The 20,122-nt window shown below is 52.0% G+C and overlaps 1 protein-coding gene across 5 annotated transcripts in view; it reads right to left on the reverse strand.

The window, feature by feature from the left end:
• DENND2B (DENN domain containing 2B) overlaps window positions 1-20,122 on the reverse strand; it is a 148,368-nt gene that overhangs the window by 16,707 nt on the left and 111,539 nt on the right. For all 5 annotated transcript variants that reach the window (XM_032853414.1, XM_032853415.1, XM_032853416.1 and 2 more), the window contains 7 exons: window positions 16,884-18,128; window positions 13,325-13,461; window positions 5,765-5,916; window positions 4,082-4,297; window positions 3,069-3,165; window positions 2,428-2,472; window positions 1,276-1,460 (listed from right to left, as the gene is read on the reverse strand). In XM_032853414.1, coding sequence (XP_032709305.1) covers window positions 1,276-1,460; window positions 2,428-2,472; window positions 3,069-3,165; window positions 4,082-4,297; window positions 5,765-5,916; window positions 13,325-13,461; window positions 16,884-18,128 — 2,077 coding nt within the window. The remainder of the gene's footprint in view (window positions 1-1,275; window positions 1,461-2,427; window positions 2,473-3,068; window positions 3,166-4,081; window positions 4,298-5,764; window positions 5,917-13,324; window positions 13,462-16,883; window positions 18,129-20,122) is intronic.

Here is a 20,122-nt window from a genome sequence, read left to right on the forward strand (position 1 = left end):
CAGTATGTGCCAAGTGAGCACTTTTTCTATGTGGCCCCTGGCCCTGTGTCACATGCTAGGGCTACTGATGGAAAACAAAGTGGACAAGGTCCCCGTCCCTGCACATTCTGGTCAGGAGAGTGAGCAATCGACAGCAAAATCTCCAAAGGAGATCTTGCCACAAAAGAAATAAATAAGGTGCTGTGACAGAGGGAACTGGGCAGGAGGAGGGATACTTTAGGTATCTGGAAAGATCTCCTGGAAGAGGTACTATCTGGGCAGAGAATGAGGAATGAGAAAGAGCCAGCAGCAATGTGCAGAGCTAAAGAAAGAACATTCTGGGCAGAGGCAAAGAGCAAGGAGGCCAGGCTGGCTGGCTGGTGATGGGCAGGGAAGGTGTGGTAAGAGGGAATGCAGGTGGGGGGATGGGGAGTGACAGCTAACAGGGTACAGAGTTTCCGTTTGGGGTGATAAAAATATGTTCCAGGGGCACTTCGGTGGCTCAGTCAGGTAAGCGTCCAACTCTTGGTTTTGGCTCAGGTCATGATCTCATGGTTGTGAGATTAAGCCCCGTGCCAGGCTCCACGCTGGGCATGGAGTCTGCTTCAGAGTCTCTCTCTCTACCTTCCAATCTGCTCCTCCCCCTACTTGCTTGCACTCTCTCTCTCTAAAATAAAATCTTTTTAAAAAAATGTTCTAATATTCATTTTACAACTCTGAATATACTAAAGGTCACTAAATTGTATACTTTTTAAAAAATTTTTATTTATTTATTTGTCAGAGAGAGACAGAGAAAGAGCACAAGCTGGCAGAAGGAGAAGCAGACTCCCCACCGAGCAGGGAGCCCAATACAGGGCTCAAACCCTGGGATCATGACCTGAGCTGAAGGCAGCCACTTAACCGATTGAGCCACCCAGGGGTCCTGAATTGTATACTTTAAATAGCTGAATTATATAGTATGTGAATTAAGTCTCAATAAAGTAGTTTAAAAAAGAGAAATAAAGTAGAAGCACCTGGGGGCCCTTCCGCAGGCCCCTTGCCATCCTTATAACCAATTTGGGTTTTATTCTAAGCATACTAGGAGGTGTTCTCTGTACCTCACCCTCTGAACAAGTACTGGCCCAAACCCACGGCTCGGAACGCCTCTCTTCCCAGCTAGCTGGTGGGCACCAGGCTCAGGGCTGTCACTGCGAGATAAGTGGCGATGGCAGGAACAGGATCTCTCTTGCCCTAGAGATAGCCCAGGCAGACAGAAGGTGCTAGAGGATGGGCGGGATGGGGGAGAGATGGCCTCACCTTGGGAAACTGGTAGGAGACTTCAGGGAGGTAGGTATTCCGAGATGGCTTCTTCTTGAGGGACACCACCACAAAGTACTCGAAAAGCTCCCGCTCCTGCCACTCAAGCAGTTCCAGCTCCAGAGTCCGATAGCTGGGTGCGCGTTTCAGCATTGACTGGATGTGGACCAGGCGCTGTGTGTGGGCTGGGGGCAGGTTGTATGTCAGGGGACAGGCAGACTGGCCCCTCACAGACCCCACATCAGCCCCCCCCCCCCCCCCCGTCTCAGGCTTTGCCTCTGTGGACCACCTGTAAGTGCAGAAGCCTGGTCTGACCACCTCTCGCAGCTGGGTCTGGGGCTGAAGTGGCAGGAGCAAAGTGTCTACGCCTATGCAGAGGCCCTGCCCTGCCACGGGGAGCTGCTGTGCTAGGCCTTCTAGGCCTTCTGGAGGCTGGGCTGGGGCTGACAGGACTGCCTAAGCCAGGCAAAACCCAGGCACCCACCTACCCCTGCCCCGTACCAACAGGAGAAGATAGGAACCTCCATGAAGGCTTCGTCCTGGGCCCCTCTCAGAGTCCTTGGACTTGGATTTTTTGTCCCTGTCCCTACCCCTGGGAGAACCAGTGGAGGATGGCAGAAGGGAGCTAGCTCCCATAGACTTTAACCCTCCAGGAAAGTCTAGACATGTTTCCCAGGAGAGAAAAAATAGAGATTCATCCAAGGCTGCTGGAACGGGAAGTTCCCAGAACCTTTTCAGGGAGGTGTCAGTCCTCTCTGTGGATATGGGGGGTTAGTGGTCTCAGGGCCTCTAGAGGACCAGTTTCCTCAGACAGGTACAATTCTTAAAGCCAGAGGAGGTACTTGTAATCTTCTAAACCCACCTCTGACCCTCCAGATTCGCAGCATTTACCAGGCAAATCAACACCCGATTCTCACGGACAATACCTTGGGGAAGTCCAGGTGAAGGCGGCTGTCTGAGTTCAACCATCACAGGGCTGCCTTGCACACAGTAGGAGGGGACTTCCCTGGAGCTCTCTGCTCTGTCAGCTGCTATCCTGCCTGCCTATGGCCCCTCCAAAGCAGGCCAACTGGGGACGTGAGAACTATATGTGCAGGGGGGGGGGGGGGGGTGACTCTACAGCCAGGGCTGGGAAGGGGTTCCGTGCCTCACCTTTGAACCTGTCGTCAGAGTCGCTCTCGCTCTCACTATTCTCATCTGGAAAAGTAACAGCAGGAGTGCACACTTGTTGAGCCACTGCCCCACAGCCAATGTTTCCTGGGCTCCCCTCCCAGCTCTTCTCACAAGGGATGAATCCTACCTCTTCTGGGCCCCTTAGGCCCAGGGTCCCTCTGAGCTCAAACCACAGGTGCTAATTGCTATCCAAAACCCTCTCCATCCAGTCCTGATCTGGGGGAAGCTACTGAAGGCCTGAGCTGGAGGCCGAGACAGCAGAGAGGCCTAAAGGCCTGGATCACAGGGACTACCTCCAGGACGCCAAGATTTGAAAGGGGAAACAGACCACAGTGCTCAGTAAGTCTGGCCTTTCCTTTTGGCAGAACCAGAATCCCACATCCACCTCCCTCATCAGGGCCTCACAGCCCAGTGCCTGAACTAACCCAACCCATGGCTTCCTTCCCTGTTTGGCCCTCCCTTTCTATGTGCCGTTTCTTGGTAGGACTCTACCCTCCTAGAAGGCAGGAGGATCCTGGGATTGGCCCACAGAAGGGTAAACTGAGGCTAGTCTGTACCTCTCCCTGTTCCTACTGCCCAAGGGCCCCCGATACCTGAACCACTCAGACATCAAGACCTACCTCTCAGTGATGCTGTCTCAATGCTGGACATGGACAGTTTTTTTAACCTCTTCTTTCCCCTCTTGGCATTGTAGATGGAGTTAATTCTTTGGACAAGCTGGGTGAGAAAAGCAGGGGAGGTGAGATAACCCTAATACCAGCTGCCCCTATTTCTAAGAAGGCTGATTAGTAGCCCATTTGTTCCCTCAAGGTGCAAGCTTTCTGCCCTCCCCACACTGGGCCCAGTTCTGGTCTCCCTGTTGCACTGACCCCAAGTGCAGACTGGCCGGTAGCTCTCCTCTCCCTCGTCCCCTAAGTGGTCTCCTGCTCCTACACAAGAATGTTAAACTTAGCTCCCCAGAGGAAGGAACTGTGACCAAACTACACAGGATGGGAGCTTCTGGGTCCCTAGAGTCACTGAACCAACGGAGACAAAAGAGCTCTTCAGACGTAATAACAGGAACAAGGACTGGAGCCTTTCCCTCTAGGCTATAACCTGGGGCCATGACAGGAAGGAGCTAATTCCCAATATACCCAAGCATTGTTTGCAGGCTAAAAATACCATTTGGCTAAATCCTGCTACTTTGGGCTGGGGATTTGGGTCTGACTGCCTGTGCGTGCAACTCATTGCTGAAAACTCTCAATTCTGAGAGTCAGAGAAAGGAAGACTCAAGTTTGAGTCTTAGGCCCTTCAAAGCCTGGAAGTGTTTATGTATGCATAGAGATCTCCAAGTGCACACTCCACCAGAGGGGAGTCTCCTAAAGGACTGGCTTCTGGTCACTCAATGGCAAGGAGTGCTCCCTAGTCTGTCCCTCCCCTAACATCTGTGCACCCACGAACCCCTTAATGCATCTCTGTTAATAAGACAGGGAATTAACCAGGTGAAAAAGAAAAGCCAGTGCAAGGGCCCAGAATTTATTCAAGGAGAACTGAGGAAACAGTCCTGGATTAGGGAAGGAAGAAGAGGAGAGAGTTGCCCACCTGCCTGCCCACCTGCCCGGCCAGCCCCGGGTGGCCCCTCTGGGGAGGCTACCTTAGGAATGCGGCGGGCCCTGCGGCTAGACAGCAGCTCACTGGTGGTGCTGAGGCTGTCCTCATTGAGGCTGGAGGGTGAAGACGGCAGGCTCAGCTGAGCCAGCAGCAGCATGTCGTCATGGCTGTGCCTCTTGGGTAATCGCGGCAGCCGGTGGCTCTTCCTCTCTGACCAGTTCCCACTGCGCAGGGACTGGCTGCTGGGTTTCAGGGAGAGCTGGTACGGGGGAGAAGATGTGGGAGAGGGGTTCAGCACATATGCCTTGGCTGGCATCCCTGTCTCCCCTGAATCCCACCCTGGAATTTCCCTCTGCCTGGATTTCCTCTCATAAGACCTCAGCTGCTCATCAGCAGGTCAGGGCTAGATGAGACACGGCTTCCACAAAGGAAGCCGAACCACCTCTACCAGAAAAAAGAAAACAGAGCCTAAAAAACTGGGCTCTCATCTGAGTGGAAAGAGAAGGACAAGCGGGAATTCTGGGGGCTCCTCCTGAGCTTTGGGACAAGGCTTAGCCTTGGCTCATTATTCAGCCTGGTTGATGGAGGTCATCTCCTTCCCACAGCCCCTGACCCAGTTCTAAAACGCTTCCTTATAGCAGGGGCCATAATCCACATAGCAGCCTGGCCCTGCTCACCTTTTCCAGGAAGAACATAAGGGCTCTGGGCTCTCACTCCCAAAGCCTGGCAAGGTGGGCCTCCCAGCCAGGTGGCTCCTTCACTGCAGCTGCCCCTCCCCAGCCCCGATCTACTCTCTCAGTCGAAACCAGCACCCTTATTCAGAGGCACCTTACTCTCCACAGATCCCGCTGCCTGCTAGAAAGGCAGCACCCCTGCCCACTCAGCCCGCCTCCCACCCACTTTCTGCATCTGGCATCATCCTTCATCACTGTTCAGCCAGTCCTCCTCCCACCCAGTCAGGCTGGCCACACAAATTCAGTGGGGGCCTGTTTGAACATAGCTCATGAGAAAGGTGAATCTTTTATAAAAATGATTATATCACTCCAAAGCCAGAAGAAACCATCTCTGTATTCTCCAGCCAATGTTAGAAAATGTCCAGGTCCCTCCATTTGCAAAGAGAATTAGAGTTGCCTGGGTAGGTCTAAGAAAGCGCCTCCTGCCTCCTTCTCCTGTCCCCTGTCCACCCTGGACGAGGCCAGAATGAGCTAGAGTCTAACAGTCTCCTTTGACTCTTCACCTTTTTTTCTCATCCTGCCTTCTATCAGCCCTTTTCTTGACGATTCAGTCTTAATTCCCTCCAACGTGAGCGGCTCCAGGTCTGGCAGACACCTACCTAGCTCTCCATATCTGGTTCTTGGGCCTATGCCTGGCCCCCCAACGCCAGTACTGAGATCATTTCTGCCAGAGCTACCAAATACCAAGACTCCAACTAGGGGCCTGTCTTCCTGTTACCCACAGAAAGGGAGGAGGAACAATGACAGGACAGGAGGCAGCTGGGGCTCATGTTGCAGCGCAGAGCTCAAGTAGTGAAGGGGAGCACAGAGGGCAGGGTGCCCACAAGGATTTCGACGTGGCAGAAGTCCCCGCATGCAGAGCTCTTCCCTGAGGTCACCTCCTTTGCCAAGTACTAGTGAGGGAAAGAGTGGGAGTGGAAGCGGGCCCACACCCTGGCAGGACATGCCTCCACTGTGGCCCTTGTGTTGGCCCAAGTCGGGGCTGCCATTACCTGAGTGGGTGGGTTGTTGTACTTCCTGTCCTGAGGACCCCACATCCTGTGCAAAGAGTCCAAGGAGTTTTCAGACAGTTGCTGGGATTTTCGTCCTGCTCTTCGGCTCTTTAAGTCCACATCCTCATATGGATTCTCCTTGGGCAGATCTCCTGCAGAGGGGGAGAAGTCAGAGACTGGGAGAAGGGAAGGAGGAAACACACTCACAAATAAACAAGCAGAATTCCTGTGAACCAAAGAGAATGGCTTCTGCCTGGCCCTTCAGCCCATGAGTCATACAGCTGCCCGTCTGCTGTGGGGAGGCTACAAACAGATCCCGGCTCCAAGTCCAGAAGCAAACCCCCCGCCCCCAGTGCAGCTCAGCCTCGTCTGGCCTCTGCTTTATAAATTCAGAGATTGCCCAAGACTGGCTCAGCTACCCTGCCTGTGCCCAGCCAGAGGACAAAGCCAACACCGGGCTTCATTCTTTGGCTCCAGTCCTCCTGCTGTGAAAGCCCCAGAGATGCACAGTTCAAGGTAGGAAAGGCTTTCAGAGGTCACACGGCTGTCCTACTGCAGATGCCCCCTGAGGACCCACTCCGGAGTCTGGGCACAGAGGAACAAACCTAACTACATGGAGCAGGGGGCTGGCAGGCCTCCCTCCCACTGACTGTCCTATGCACCAATTCTCTCAGGGCAGCTCTTCCATCTGGTCCACAGGTAACCCCACACCAGAACAGGGGCAAGCCAAGTAGTGACAGCACTCTCACTACAGGGTCACTGTTTCCTCCACCACTGGCCTTGCAATAAGAGAATGGTCTTCAATCCCCTTTTGTAACAAGCCCTCCTGCTGTGACACAGGGGAGGTGTGAAAGGCCTGCTAGCCATCTACGCTGAAGAGGTGAGGGTAGGGAGTTTGGGCTTCTCGGGGACGAATGGCTAAGATCCCTGGCAGCAGGCACCATCCTGGCACTGCCAGCAAATCTCAGGGAGCACAAAGCACAGTCCCTGCCTGTAAAAGCATCTCCTTCCCAGAGCCCTACGTGCCTGCCCTTCTCCCTGCAGCACAAACCTGGACTTCCCTACGCCTCAGAACACCATGAGCCTCCTGCCACAGATCTGTGGGCAATGAGAGTGAATGTAGCCCTCTGCTCCCCTTCCTTTGTCTTTCCATATCCTCCCTGCCACATGGACACCCCTGTCTGGGACTGGGGACCCAGGCAACTAGTGACCAACATATATATGCTACCCTCTGCTGGGGGCAGCATACATGAAGAGACCAGAGCTCACTCCTCTTCTCTCTGTTCCACAGTGGGATGGAGGCTGGTGACCGCTGAGCCCTGCAGATGCCCAGATGTACCTCACGCCCCAGGGGAGTTCAGACACCACTTCTTGGGGAGCAGCTGAGGAAAGAGCTACAGGACTAGAAATAAGGCCGCTGAGACTGTAGGCTTTCCTAGGATGCAATACAGGAGAAAAACTAATCCCTATATGCTTACAGAATTCCCAATTTCCAAAGTCAAGATTCCCCCCAAACTTGGGGTATCTACTTATTATTACCATGGAAAACTACTGAGGAAATGCTTCAGCAGAGGTAGGGGGAGGGAAGAGGTGTGAAAGGAAGATTTCCGTCACACCTACTCAAGCCACCAGGGAAGCCACACAAATCTCTTGAAAGTGAGTCAAGAACGGGTCAAGAGAGGATCTGGGACAGGATGAAGTGATTCCCAGCACCAAGCCGAGTCCTCAGCAACTGAGCAGACGTTTTCCTGTAACACAGCCATGCTATAAAGATGACCGGTCTCCATTCCAGAGTCCTGACTAAGCAGAGCCGGCCAGCAACCCTGCTCTAGAAGCCAAGCATCAAAACTGGCATCCAGCCTACCCCACTCTGGGCACTTAGGGAGGAGGCAGGAGACACCCAGTTCTTCTTGGTCTGTTTCCAACATATGACCTGTATTGATGAGGTGGGAGGATTCAGGAGTCAAGAGTGCCAGGACACAATCTTCCGGACCCTGGGAAATGCGGCCAGAGCATCACTGTTCTGATGGGGGCAGGAAGAACATTTATTACAAGCTCATCAAATCCAGACGGCCTTGGGCTGGATGGCTGACCAGCCAGAGTCCTTATCATCATCCCTGAATCAACAGGATGACCTTGTCTCAACTGCTTTAGGTTAGAGTTTGTCCAAAGTACTGACATCTGGGGCTGGATGATTGTTGCGGTGGTGGGCTCGCCTGCGCATTTGTGGGATGCTTAGCAACAACCCTGGCCTCAATCCACTAGATGACCGTAGCATCCCCTCAGTTGTAAGAACCAAAAATGTCTCCAGACACTGCCAAATGTCTCCTGAGCAGAAGGATAAATGCAGGCATGGATGGATGGCAGGGGGTACAGAGGGAGGAGGGAGCGATGGAAAGATAGAAAGATAGAAAGAAGGAACGAAGGAAGGAAGGATGGATGGATGGATGGATGGATGGATGGATTGATGGGTTGGATGGAGGTAATTACCCCCCTGCCCTGTTAGGAACCATTGCTTTAGACAGATGTTTCTAAACTTCCTAATAGATTTGGAATGCCATGACATGACTCCCAAGGCAAACTCCCTTCCTTCCTTCCTTCTCCCTCCCTCTCTCCTTCTCCTTCTTTCTTCCCAAAGGATCAGAGCTTTGAACATGGATACAAAATCCAACACTCCAAGGAAAAGATGTAGGAGACCAAAGCCCAGGGAAGTAATAGCTGCACAACACTGAGGCACATCGAAGACAACCTGGGAGAAAACAGGTGGGAACACCAGGGTCTCAATACTAACACTGCCTCTGGAAACAAAATTTCAGGAAAGCCTCAAAAGCCTGCTCCTCCTGCCTTCCCAGCCTTAACACCAGCCTCTTTCTTCAGCAATGTTTCAAATTTTCTCTGATAGAATCAGGCCACTCATCACTGCTCCAGGAAATGACTGCTGGCCCCAGCCCAAGCCCTGCCTCCCCAGCCTTAGCTGGGCCCTCACAGCCCTCGTTCACCTGCTACTCTCCATGTCCTAGATTATTCCCAGCCACTGTTCTGGAGCTGTCTCACGGACGTACTCCCTGTCATCCTTCCAGGGAATAAGGATGCCCAGGGGATGGGGATAATATGCAGATACCAATTGGGCCCCAAGGCGAACCACACCTGAACCTGCTGGGAGAAAATTAATCCCAAAGCAATGGCTCAGAGTTGGGAGAGGCGGGAGGCTGTGGAATAGGGCTCAGAACTTCCTTCTGGGGAGCAAGGCCACAGCAAGGCTAGAGCAGCTACAGCTGAGTGGAGAGAAATGGTGAAGAGTTAGCAGGGGCATAGATGGGAGACAGGAAGCCTGGCAGACCACCAGATTGTCACTTGCACTCCCACCCACACGGACTGCTGGAGGCCGATCCGCACTGACTGCTTGAAGAGAGGAGAGGAAGAGGAAGGCCCTGTTGCCCAGAAGCCTGGCCCCGAGCAGCCCCATCTCATCAAGCCCAGCTGGGGAAGCCAGAGGTCTCAACCCTTTCTAGCTTTGCTGATGAGATATGGAACAAGGGCATCGCCAAGAATTTCTGCTTTGCACTCTTTTAAAGGGGCTTGTCAGAGCCCAAGCTTATCATAGGGATCCTCTTGAAGGAAGAAACCAGCCCCACCCAGCCCTGCCCCCGCTCCTCCCCACAGCTCCTTTGGTCATTAACCACACACACCAAACCGCACTCACTCACACACACACACAACTAGAAGAACCAGTCAGGGAAGAGGTGTGTAAGTGCGCAGACACTGAGGATTTCTCTCACAGAATCCTAAGCCTCTTGACCGTGCCCTGGCTAGGGCGCAGGGTCTGTAGCTTCTCTCTCAAAACCTGTCCTGGTTCCAACCAGCTGCTTCTGCTGGTGCTCAGCCTCTTCCCCTCCTTCACGCAGCGGAGGGGGCCAGGATAAAGGTCCAACACATCCCTTCTCCCCGCCAACACACAGTACATCAGATGTGGAGCTCTAAGGAGCCAACTGTTACCCACCCTCCAAGCCTGGACACCCTTCTCCAACTGCCCAGGCTACAGCCTTGGTGTTGTTAGGTACCCTTTGTGCCTTCCTACTTTCCAGCCTGGGGACAAATGAGAGAAGACGGAGAGAGCAGAAGCTCCAAAAGCTTTGCAGTCAGGCTGACCGGCCCTATCCCCAGCTCCCATCCCGCTCAAGTTCCTGGAAACTCTCCCTCAGCCCCAACTAGCTGCTGGGAGTGGGAATCTCTGCAGGAATGCAGTCCAGGCTCCCTGGTCAGGCGCCGAGGCCACTCCACATAACTCCCTAATAAGCTGCTTCCTTCGGTGCATTTTTAAGTGTCAGCCTCAGAATGCAAATGATTGTAAGGCTTTGTGGGACAGCAGCATCTTCCAGGGGCAGATGTCAAATTGGACAGGCGAGAATTAACAGCCTAGGAAGCAGCAAGGCAGTAACTTTATTTTTGAACCCCTCTATTGCAAATTAGCAGGACAAACCTCAGCCTGTCTCGGAATATCCCACCCCAGGTCCCCAGGCGTCATGCCTGATGTGGGCGGGAGGCCAACAAATTCCCCAAGGCTCCTCGTTCAAGTCCACTGCTCATAGAGAAGACATGTTCATTTCTGGGCCAACTAAACCTCAACCTCTAACCGACCAGCAACTCCAATCCAATCAACTGGTCCCCAAGATGGAGATTTAACACGGGAGCTCCCTGTCCCCCACAAGCCCATGATCACACACCCAAAACAAAGCTTTGTCTGTCCCTGTGCAAGCAAAGCAGCATAAGAGTTGGTTAATCCAAACAGAACCAAAAATGACCTGAAGCTCACAGAGCACAGGCTGGGCCAAGAACAGAAGAGAGGGCTCCTGGAAAGTCCAGGGAACTGTTCAATCCCAGGCAAACGTGAAACTGACATTCATAGTGCAGCAACGAGGGCCCCCGTGAAGCCTCTGGGGGATCCAAATTCTTGGACCAGGGAAAGAGAAAGGGACAGATCAACCAGAATCTAAGAGAAAGAGATATTCTCTCTTAGATTTCCCTCTAGCCTCCCTGGTCTAGAAATTTAGCCAGTGCTACTGTGGGGGATACAAAGGAAGAAGCTGTGTCCAAGGCAGTGAACTAATTACAGATGCTGAACAGCCCTACCCCACCACCCCCAATGCTGAAGCCAAACCCAGGTGCCTGGGTCACTCCCTGCCCTCCTTCCAATACCCTCCCGAGTACTACTCCTGTACTCTGCACAATGCTCCAAATCCAGAAGCTAGGTGAGCAGTGAGGGATCACGCCCCCACTGCAGCCTCCTCCCATCCCCGCCCTTTCCTCTAGCTCTAGCTCATCTGTTCAGGAAGGAGCCACGCTGCTCCAGTATTTCCTTCCCTCCTCCTGAAGCATCCCAAAGTGGTAAAGACTCCTCTACTGAGTCTGGAGACTGAGGCCCAGACACCCTTGCCTCCCTCCTCCTCTTCTCTCTAACCTGACCAAAGAAGGCCCAGAGAACAGCTCTGTTGCCCAGGACAGTGTCCCCCAAATTCTCATCTCCCCCGACCCCACCAGACACAGTCCCCAAACAAGGCTAAACAGGGTTACGATCATGGAACTCTGGACAGGGAGAAATGGTTAAATCTTCTCTTTTTCTTAGTTCAGTTCAGTTGACACAAAAACATCCATCTCCTCTCCTGAAATCCCTGGTCAGCCCCGTCAGGCTGCAAAGCCTCCTCAGAGAAGAGGAGCACAGCGTGGGCAGAGCCCGCTGGGCTGGGGGAGGGGGCTAAGAACTCGAGTCTCCTCTGCCCACTGCAGCTGCTGCTCCCAAGGGCCCCAGGCAGCAAGAACACATTCCGATTTCTTCTCAGCTAGAGGAAACAGGAATGTACCCTGCAATGAGAGCGGGGAGGAAGATGGGGTTGTGCCTCTGATCCCCACAGCTCTTGACCTCAACTCTGGCGACCATGTGTACAAAGCTTTTTCCCAGTGTTAAGGGAAAAGGCCTCCCTCCCCAAACCGTTTTGCTATTCTAGGGATCCCACTCCCACAGTCTTCCGGTTATGACCTAATTTTGGATGGCTGTATACTATGCACTCCATTCCTGGGGAAGCAGTGCCTAAGTGGATCGAAGCAGTGCTCTGCTATTTTTCCAGAAACGCCAGCCCAGCGAGTTGTAAGAAGAAAACAATGAAACTGGTGGCTCAGATCAAATGAGAGAATAGATGACCTCCTCTTCTGAAGATTCCCCAGTCTTAGGAGAATCTGGAAGGTTCTCCACTAGGGCCACTTCCCTCTCTAATGTGTTATCTAAGCCTATGGTCTCCAGCCTCAAGTCCTAACACAGAGATGAGACAGAGCCGGAGATGAGAGCGGAGGGATCAAGTGCACAGCACACTGCTTCTCTTCTCTTGAGTGATCTACACTCACACACAGCACATTACTTGAACGGAACTGAAGTATCCGCTGAAGAGAACGAGGCCAGAATTAGAATGAAAGCCCAAAATAAACCCAACCCACCCCACTCTGTTGGTTTTTCATTGACCCTGGAACACAGGTTTGTCAACACCAAGTCTTCCCAGTTGTTGAAGGACAATTCTCCATGACACTTTATATTTCTGACTTTTGAGCAAGAGGAATGAAACCATCCAGACTACCATTTCAAAGATGTATACAAACCACCTCAGAAGACAGAGGGTGTCTCCCCGGAGGGTAGAGGCAGATTTGTTTCCTGACCAGAATAAAGATAATGTCTCTTTGTGGGGCAAAGGTTGGGGATGTTTGCTAGCCACCCCAAGAAGACTGGGGTTCCTTAAGCTTGGAGATCCTCAGCTGGGACACAGACCCACTGTGCATACAGCCTCTACCTGGACCTCCTCCACACTGCCTCATGGGACCTGGGAGCAAGGGGGACCCACATGGACACGGAGCTCATGCCTCCTGTGTGCTGTGAGCAATAAAGTCTTTTGTCTCCCATGAGTCTTGTGTCTTGTGTCAGCATCTATGAAACTGGGGAGGGCTAGACTTGTTTGCAAGCAGAGTAAAATCTCAGACGATTTCTTGACACCATTTGCTTTAAAGGAAAGTAGGAGACAGATATTAAGAACCAGGCACTTTGCTAGATACTTTGATAAACATTTTATCTCAATGAATTCTAACAATAATCCCTTGAAGTTTTATTACTATTATCATTATTATTGTTAAAATCACAACATCATCATCACCACCTTGTGAGAGAGGTCTAAGAAAAGTGATTTGCCTAAAGACACACCACTAAGGAAGGACACACAGCTAAGGAAGATTTCTGAAAATTAAAAAAAAAAAAAAAAAAAAAAAAAAAAAAGGATGATGTGGTTTTCCCCTTTTTGTGGTCCCAGAAACCCTTTGGGTTTCAGTTCATTCAAGGTCAGGCTTTAATTTCTCAGCTGCTCAGTCTTTGCTAAGCTGCTTCCTCTGGTGCCCATTTTCTTGAGAAGTTCCAGAAGCAGGGCCAACTCTGCCCCCAGTGAATGAAGTAGAATCTAAGGTGTCCCTCCTGTTCCTGCCCTACAGCTCCCAGAGACGAGCCAGCCCACCCCCTCTGCCAGAGCTTACCCACAATATCTTCATAGGCGTTCTCTTCTAAAGTGCTTTTGGATCCAAACTTGGGTTGGTTCTCAGTACCGTTCTCAGTGGGAGAAGAGGGGTACAGGGACTGGAGACTGGATGCATCCTCAAATTCAAAGGATTTTCTGTGGATAACAGAGCATGAGTCATTCCAGCAAAACTAGGTTCCGACTGCCTTGTTGGGGAAATGGCCATGGGCAAGAGCAAAGACCAGACGTCCTCCTCACCAACAGCTACCAAGCAATGCATCAAGATGGGTCAAAACTTACCATTCAAAGGAGGAGAAAAGGGTCTGCAAGGTTCCAGACTGGGTTCCTGCAAATAATCCCTGTAACAGCCCCCACAGCTAGGATGGGTGCTGTGCGTCAGATGCCATATCAAATGCCTTGCAGGTGAATATCATTAATCTTCATAACACTGCTATGAGCTATTGTGCCATTTTATGAATGTGGAGGTGGAGGCTCAGGGGGACGAAGTGACAAGAGGCAGGACTCACGCAGGCTGTCTGGCTCCAGGGTCTAGGCTTTTGACCTGGGCCTCCAAGTCCTGGAGTATATCATCCTTGAGAAGTATCCACCAGGACCACAAGAATGGAGTCCCTGTTCTGCCTCTGGAGACTCCATCACACCTGCATCCTAGCAAAGGCTCCTGATCTGAACAGGTGGCAAGGGCTCAACAGTGGGTGGGGGGTGCCCAGGGCTGTTTGGGGGTCAGGGAAGCAGTTGGGGTGGTAGGTGGGTTGTTGGAAGATGAAAGGCTGAGACTTCAAAAAAGAAAAAACACAAAAAAACACCACACTGCTTCTGAGGTGGAACTAGAAGGCCAATTTGCAGTCAGAAGCTACTTCCAAGACCCAGTTTCCCTTCAGCTAGTAATCTCCTTTGCACACTGCAAATGGCCATTTGCAGAATTTCAAAACCACAGCTTGTCGGCTCCTCAGACAGCTTGGGCCCACAATACTCTCTCCTCCTCTCCTCCATTATCTAAGATGTGACCCCAGCTGCATTCTCTCTCTCTCCAAGGCAGGTCCTAGCAAACTCCTGGGGAGGGGGAGAAAGGAAAGGCACTGACTGAAGACCTCCTCCCACCCATGAACACTTCCCTCTTCTTTTGGGTACCATTAGACATCTCAGCCTTTTCTTCTTGTTTAATGAAAAACTCCTGAGAGTCTTGGGGTGCAAGTCAAGGACTACAAGTGTCCTAAAAGCCACATTCTTTTCTCAGCTTGCCTAGCTACTCTGGAGTGCCTGACACAGCTGAACACTCTGGAACGGCAGTCTTCTTCCTTCGCCTCTGTGACACAGGCAACAGCCTCTTTGGCACTTACTTTTCAGGCTCTTGTGAGGGGTTTGCCTTTTCTACTTGTCTTTTAAATGCCAGGGTCTCTCAGAGTCCCGTCTTTAGGATTCTCTCACTCTGTACTTTCTGGGGGCCAAATACTGATGGCCATCACTCTATCTACTATTCCTACCATGATGGCTCCCAAATCTGTCTCTGACCCAGACTTCTCACCCAGTTAAGTATGCAATGGTTGAGTGCAGTGGTTTGTGAACGTGGGCCCACGGAAACTGGTGGTCTGAGATCAAGCTCTCGTGGATATACATACAGTGCGGTCAACATCTTTTTCAGGTAGTTCTCAAGTCAGCAAATAAGACACAAATTATGTTCTGCCACGTTACCCCTGAAAATCCCTCAGGAAGGCACCACACTGAAGACCAAAACACTGTCTTGAATTAAGACTAATAGAGTCAATTTCTCCACAGATTTTTTTAAACAGATTTCTTTTTCTTTGCTTGAATACCCAAAGAAATATTTGGCTTGCATTTTTTTAAAATAAAAAGGTGTATTAAATATAAGAATCATACCAGACACAATAGAAACAAACTCACCTGCTCTGAGAGGGAATATGCTCGCTATGTGAACAGGCAAATAAAACAGGCTATGCTTTTTGAGTGGTCTTTTTTTCCTCCCAAGAGCACAGATTTTTAAATTTGCGAAGCTACTTCTTATGTGAAGTGACCCTTCTGTCTATGGGGTGTGTGTGTGTTTGTGTGTGTATATGTATTACGTATAAATGTATTGTGTGCGGGAGTATGTGTAAAACCTCCAGGCTGACGTACTCTCCCACACCCCCCTTTCCCACCTAGCTAACTGCAAATTTTTCGCTCTTCTAAATTTAGCTCAGCAACTCCCTCTATAAGGAGGCTTCGCTCACTCCCCAGCCTGATTTAGCTGCCTCTTCCTTTGGGTCTCTATAGCGCCCTATTCTGACAGGGAGCACACAGAAGAGCATCTAGCATTTATCTGTCCATCTATCTCCTATACCACATCAAGAATGGAAGGACCCCATATTATCCGACCCTGTGTGCCCTTAACCAGTTCAGGGTTTGGTGCATGGCAGGCTCTGGGTGGTGTTTACAGAAATGGATAAATAAGAACAAAGCAAACACTCTTGGTAGGCTGTTAAAGACTTAAGAGCCAGGGAGCATGCTGGGGTGAGCCAAAACGTAGGATTACCCTTAGCCAAGGGCTCTTCTGGCCCATGGATCTGAAACTTTCTGATGTCCTCCTCTCACGAACAGTTACCTTTATGAGATAGGCTATGTGGGATGCAGCCTGAAGTGTGTGGTCCAATGGAAGAATCCCGAGAACTGAAATGAACCTGAATGCCATCTGACTTTGCTTTAGAAGAGAAAGGCAAAGAGGGAGAGGGGGACAGGACTTCCCAAGGAGGCAGGCTTCCAGCCTACCCCAATTCAGAGAATAAGATGCTATTAACTTTCCTGAACCCCAGCACCTCAAGCTCCTGGTCACATTAAGATGGCCCAGGTAGTCCAGGGCCAGGAATGCCAAGACTGCCAGGAAGACACTGAAAGTGTCAGGACAGGTCATTCTTGGACACGCCCAAGAAGCCAGGAAAGTGTTTTTCAACTCCTTTGTCCTTCAGTCTCCCCTTTCAGGATCCAAGGATCCCCTCTCCCTATAGGCCCAGAGTCCCTAAATGGCCAGGAAGCCTCAGGAAAGAGAAAATCACCTTAAAAGTGCCAATACTCCCATGTTAAGGACAACATACAGTATTCAGATGATGCTTACCTCAAAGAAGTAAGTTTCTAGCGCTGGCGTTTCAGGTGGTCATGAGGCTAAGATCCTACTGCTAGTCTTCAAGGGACTGCCCATTTTATCCACAAGGAAGGTGGCCCTACCCCTCCCACAGGCACCAAGGAAGTTCTGACAGGGCTCAAGACACAGCCCAACTCTCCCCCAAAGGCCAAATCTAGCCCACACCTTCAGCAGGCAACATTTGGAAGAACCACTTTCACCCACCCCCCACCCCCGCCCCAGTCACATTTATGGATCCTTATCCCAGCAAGAGCAGAGCAAATTCCTTTCCACCTAACTCCTGTTACCACCTGACGATGATTCACTGCTCCAGGACCAAGGAAGGACTACTGACTGTGACCCACAATTACAGTCTGTTTTTGAAACTTCCATCGAAAAGAAAGCCACTGTGCCCAGCCGTTAAAGACACTGCAAGAGCAATTGTTACCTGCTCTGGGATTTGCGGTGACCACGCATGTCCTTCTTGGGTCTCCGGGTGACTGGTGGGGCGGGGGTAGAGGGCAGGGGGGGTGGAGCAGCAGGTGTGGGCGAAGGAGGTAGACCATTGCTTGGCTTACTCTTGGGGTTCTTGTCAGCCTCATATTCAAAGGTGCGCTTGGGTTTGGGGACAGGGTTCACAGCGGGATCAGGGGAGCTCTTTGACGGCAGCAGCTGGGAGCTTGGACTATTTCCAGGGGTCCCTGGCTTAGTGGAGTCACTGCCTTCCCTCTCCAGGGGTGGGCCTGCCTCCCCCGCAATTCCAGCCACTCCTCCTGCCCGGCTGCCAGTGCTCACACTCGTGCTCCCTGTCGGTTCCTCCAATGTGCCCAAGGTCCCAGTCTTCCTTCTCCCTCGGTCTACACTATAGCAGCTGCTGGGGAGCTGGGGGAGTCCCCGGCCTGGCTGCTCCTTCAGGGCCTGTTCAATTTTCTGGATCCGACTCAGCACTGCTGAGCTCTCTCTCCTGCTGCCATGTCCCCTGAGGAAGGCGCTGGGCTCACTCCGGCCTGCCCGTCTCTCCGGCCGATAGAAAGAGTCCCGGACTGGGAGCGCCTCTCCCTCCTCCTCGGTCTCAGGGTAGGAGCACTCTGAGAAGGTCCTGCTCATCCTCCGGAGGCCCTTGAAATCGAAGGCTTTTTCTGAGCTGCAGGGAGATGGCGCCACGCTGGGACAGCCCTCACTGAGCGCCCACTCGCCCCCAGAGCCCTCCCGCTTCTCCCCACACACGCTCATCCTGGGCGAAGCCTCTCGGCGCCCCTCCCATGCTGAAATCTTCTCTCGGATGCCCAGGCTGTGGGCACGGCTGCCAGTGCGGTTCAAAAAGAAGCTCCGTGGGCCAGCTGTTGGCCCTAAGGACGGGGTGCTCTGGGCAAGAGGGAGGCAAGCAGCTACTCCCTCTACATCCTGGCCTTCCCCCTGGACATTCTCCTTCTGGTCCTCTCTCTTGCACACTGAAGGGCTTCGGTCCGAATAACTGAAGTCGGTGGCCTTGAGGGGACAGACGGGTGGTGAAGTGCCTGGGGAGGGAGCTTGAGGATTTGGGGGTGAAAGATCACGGGGGTGCCAGTCCTTGAGGAGCAGCCGGGAGCTGGAGCGGCTCGGGTACCTGCAGGCTGACGTTTCACTATCACTGAGCGGGTAGATGGGACTCCTTGGTGGGGAGAGAACTGGAGGTGGAGAGACGGACTGAGACCTAAAAGCAACAAAAACAAAAACAGAAAAAGGAAAAGAAGAGAAAATGGCAGTGAGTGGCCTGACAACGAGAGGCATGGCATTTCATTTTTGGAGCGCTCAGTATCTCTTTCCTGCAGGGCACCCAAGCCTGAAGTGCTCTTTTCAAGTATACCTGGCAAAGCCGTCCTCAAGGAAAGGAGCGCTGCTTATCCACAGCAGGCCAAACTCAATGGGTCTCTCTATCCAGTTCGATCCCAGAGGCCCTGAGTGCCGTCTGGAACAGAGGCCAGCTCTAGGTCAGGGGAGAGGATCCCAAGAAGCTACAGAGGCCTCCAGAGAACCCTAAGGCCAGGGCCGTGCAGTAGAAATATTTAGCCATCAGCCCTCTGAAGAGAAAGCACAGATCTGTAACACTGGCCAAGCTCCGTAGTATAAATATTCCCACCACGGCTGATTCCAACCTACCAACACGGCCCCGCTGAACGTGGCACCAGGAAGAAATGCTGGTGCTTGGTTCTCAGGAGAGCATCTCCTGCATGCTGCTTTCTGAAGTACCCCAAGTATACCCCCGAGCCCTTCGCTCTGTCTCCTTAATAAACCCGTCTCCTGAGACTTCTGTTACCAGCACAGCATGCTGCCCTTCGGCAGAATTCAGATCCCTGAAGGTCTCAGAAGCATCAGCAGGGTCCCTCCAGAAAGGGTCCTCTCTGCGCCGTTAACAAGGATGCTGGTGGGGAGGGGAGGCCAACTCCTCAGCGGTAGCACCGCTTCAGACAAGCACCTGCTGCTCCTCAGCATTAAATCCACTGGCAGCTCTTGGCCAATAGGGGTAAGAGTTCTAACTAACTGGTTTTACACATATTAGTAAACTCATTTAGTCTTCACAAAAACCCTACACAATTATTATTGTTTATTATTATCTCCACTTTACAAGGGAAAACCACAGAGGCACAGGGAAACTAAATATCTCAGCCAAGGTCCCTCAGCTGGTGAGGCGGGAAGCCAGGACAGGAAGCTATAGAACACTACGCTGCCCCACTCAAGAGGAAGCAGTGGCCTCTGCCATCTTTGTGAACTGCCAAGGCTCCCAGACACAACGCAGCAGAAACCCTCAGGGCACCACGCACTGCCCTGTCTCAAACATAGCATTTCTAAGTATCAGGGACGTCTTCCCCCTCGAGACCTCTAGACCTCTTCCCTACCAGTCCGTGATTTCTTCCAGGTGGAAGGACACGTCCTCGGTATCTGGAAAGTGCTCAGTGAATGGAGGACAAATAAAGGAAAAGGTAAAGGTGAGCTTAATGACGAGAACCTGAGCAGACTTTTCTTTCAGTACACTTTTCTAGTTGTCTGTTAGGGTAATCACTGTCAACTTTTGGCCCTCTTCTCAAACAGTTTTAGTTCAAAGACAGCAGGCATCTTCTTTTAGTTCAAAGACAGCCAATGCCGCATGCTACGAAGGCCCACCTGACCCGCAGGCATGGCCCTTAAAGCTGGGCAGTGAGCCTCCATGGGCTCCAGAGGGCTATGCCATCCACAGGAAGGCAGCCAGCTGCCCTCGAGCCAGCCTGCTGTCACTGCTTGCTCACACACAGAAAACTGGAGCTTGGGTGAGTCAGGGATTGGCCAACAATTCCCTGTTGGGTCACAGCCTCTGGCTGCCCCCGATCAACAGGAAACCTCAACATGCTTAAGTTGTTTTTAAAAGGGCAAGTCAAACAAGAGCCATCCCACGTGTACATGGGCACAGATGAGAGAAATGCAGTGCCCAGCCAAGCCAATGACCAAAGAGAGTCGGCACAGCAAGGACGTGTGAAAAGAATAAGCCTCAGCATTCCCCAGGGTAGGCAGCAGCAGGGCAATGCGCCAGGCTTGAGCCTTGGGAGATCCTAACCTACTCACAGTCGAGGGAGGCCTTAAGTCCCTCATTTATTTCACAGAACCGTGGATGCCAAAGGTCATCATCGGTCCAGCCCTGTACGCCAGCGGTGTCTGGACTCCACAAAGGACTCT

Source organism: Lontra canadensis, unplaced genomic scaffold (assembly GCF_010015895.1).
Source record: "Lontra canadensis isolate GAN:19392208 unplaced genomic scaffold, GSC_riverotter_1.0 scaffold7, whole genome shotgun sequence".
Classification (NCBI taxonomy): Eukaryota; Metazoa; Chordata; class Mammalia; order Carnivora; family Mustelidae; genus Lontra; species Lontra canadensis.